The following is a 1,829-nucleotide window of genomic DNA, read 5'->3' on the forward strand; positions in this document are numbered from 1 at the left end:
CTGGATTCAAACTGCATGCCTTCAAATTGGCAGCACAACTCCTTACCATTAAATCATCAGAGTTCCCTAAATTAAAAAGGTCATGGCAAAGTTATATGACTCTTAACATCTAATGATTGTGTTGCTGTGCTAGGTTCTGTCAAGTACGACTACTAGTAACACTAGGAACAACAGATCTGAAACTTACCCTATTCTGTGCTACCCTCACTTTATTTGATACACTTGAGCCCACTGTTAAAGTAACTGTGTCAATCCGCCTTCCTGAAAGTCATCTTCTCTTACTCTTTTCTCACTGGTTGCCCTTTCTCCAAGACGTACTTATTTCTTCTCCTGGCAGTACCTGGGATATTTAGTACTCTTCTCCAAAACCACAACTCAAATTCTTATGTTTTCTCTATACATTATCCAACTTTCTGATGCATAACAAGCAACTGAAACTATGATGGCTTGCATCAGGTGCACCAAAGTCTTTAATACCTTGATACCATAGAGAAGTCCCTGACAGTGGATTTTTCTCAATGTAACACCTATTTTGATTTTGACTGCTGAGACCAAGGGTGTTGTTTGTGGTTCCAAGAAAGTTGACAACTTGAATCATTTCTCATCGATCATGAATGATACTGCCTCTTGGCTGAGTGGTGATTACTTTTGTCTTCTTGATTGATATGTAACACATATTGAAGGCTATAGTCCTTGAGCATCTGCAAGAAGTGTTTCAAGTCTACTTCACTTCCGCATTACCCAGGTTGATCATGAGACTTCTTCCAATCCTGGTGCCACATTCCTCTTCATAAAATCCAGCTTCTCAAATTATTTGCTCAGCATTTGCACTGAACAGGCATAGGGAAAGGATACAGCCTTAATGTACACTTTTCTTGATTTTAAATCATGCTGTGTTCCCTTGCTCTGTTCTGATGACAGTCTCTTGGTCTTGGTACAGGTTCAGAATGAGCATAATTAAGTGGTGTGGGACTCCCATTTTTCTCAATTCTAGTCATAATTTGGTATGATTCACACAGTAAAATGCCTTTCTTAGTCATTAAAACACTAAGATACATCCTTCTGGTACTCTCTACTTTCTGCAGAGATCTATCTGACATCAGCAATGCTAGCCCTAGTGCCACAGTGATATCCCTAGTGCCACAACTGCTTCTAAATCTAACTGAAATTTCTGGTACTTCTCTGTTGAGCCATGTTTAGATGGTCTTCAGAAAGATTTTAATTGTATGTGATATTAACAATACTGTCCAACTATTAGGCATATAAATTCATTATATGGATAGTATTTTAATGCCATGATCCATTGAAAGATCTAAAATTTAAAATAAAAGTATATATTCGTACCTTGAGTTGAATTTTTTTTTGTAGCTCTTCCATAGCTTCTTGTTGAGCAGCTGTGAGTGCTGCCAATCGTTCTTCCCTGTCCCTGTAAGAAGACAGTGAAATTTATAAACACAACTGCTTAGGCAGCAAATAGAATTCTCATGAGGTTAAAAAAATATTTAATTTTTTAAATAAAAATTTTGAGTGCCTAAAAATGCCAGATATGCTGTTAATTAAATGTTAAGGAAACAACACATACTGCACTTTAAATATATTCTTCAATCCACACATGGATTGAATACAATACCCACAGCAGAGGGTAGATGTTTTAGAGGCTAGATTTCCGTTATCACTTGCAGATGACTAGACTATGAAGACACTGGGGAAATCTCCAGAAAACCAAGTAAAATAAGGAAATAAAGCAGATACAAGAATAGTCACATGCTATGGAGTTAGTAGACAGATTCTACAGTTTAACCCAAGACAAGTCATTTAAAATAATGGAA

General features: G+C 36.9%; 1 protein-coding gene across 1 annotated transcript in view; it reads right to left on the reverse strand.

Annotated features, from left to right (window-relative positions):
- Positions 1–1,829, reverse strand: part of SCAPER (S-phase cyclin A-associated protein in the ER) — a 507,933-nt gene that overhangs the window by 363,818 nt on the left and 142,286 nt on the right. The window contains exon 16 of the mRNA XM_006888275.1: positions 1,345–1,426. Within this exon, the coding sequence (XP_006888337.1) occupies positions 1,345–1,426 (82 nt within the window). The remainder of the gene's footprint in view (positions 1–1,344; positions 1,427–1,829) is intronic.

Source organism: Elephantulus edwardii, unplaced genomic scaffold, assembly GCF_000299155.1.
Source record: "Elephantulus edwardii isolate Elephantulus edwardi_28Jun2011 unplaced genomic scaffold, EleEdw1.0 scaffold00066, whole genome shotgun sequence".
Lineage (NCBI taxonomy): Eukaryota > Metazoa > Chordata > Mammalia > Macroscelidea > Macroscelididae > Elephantulus > Elephantulus edwardii.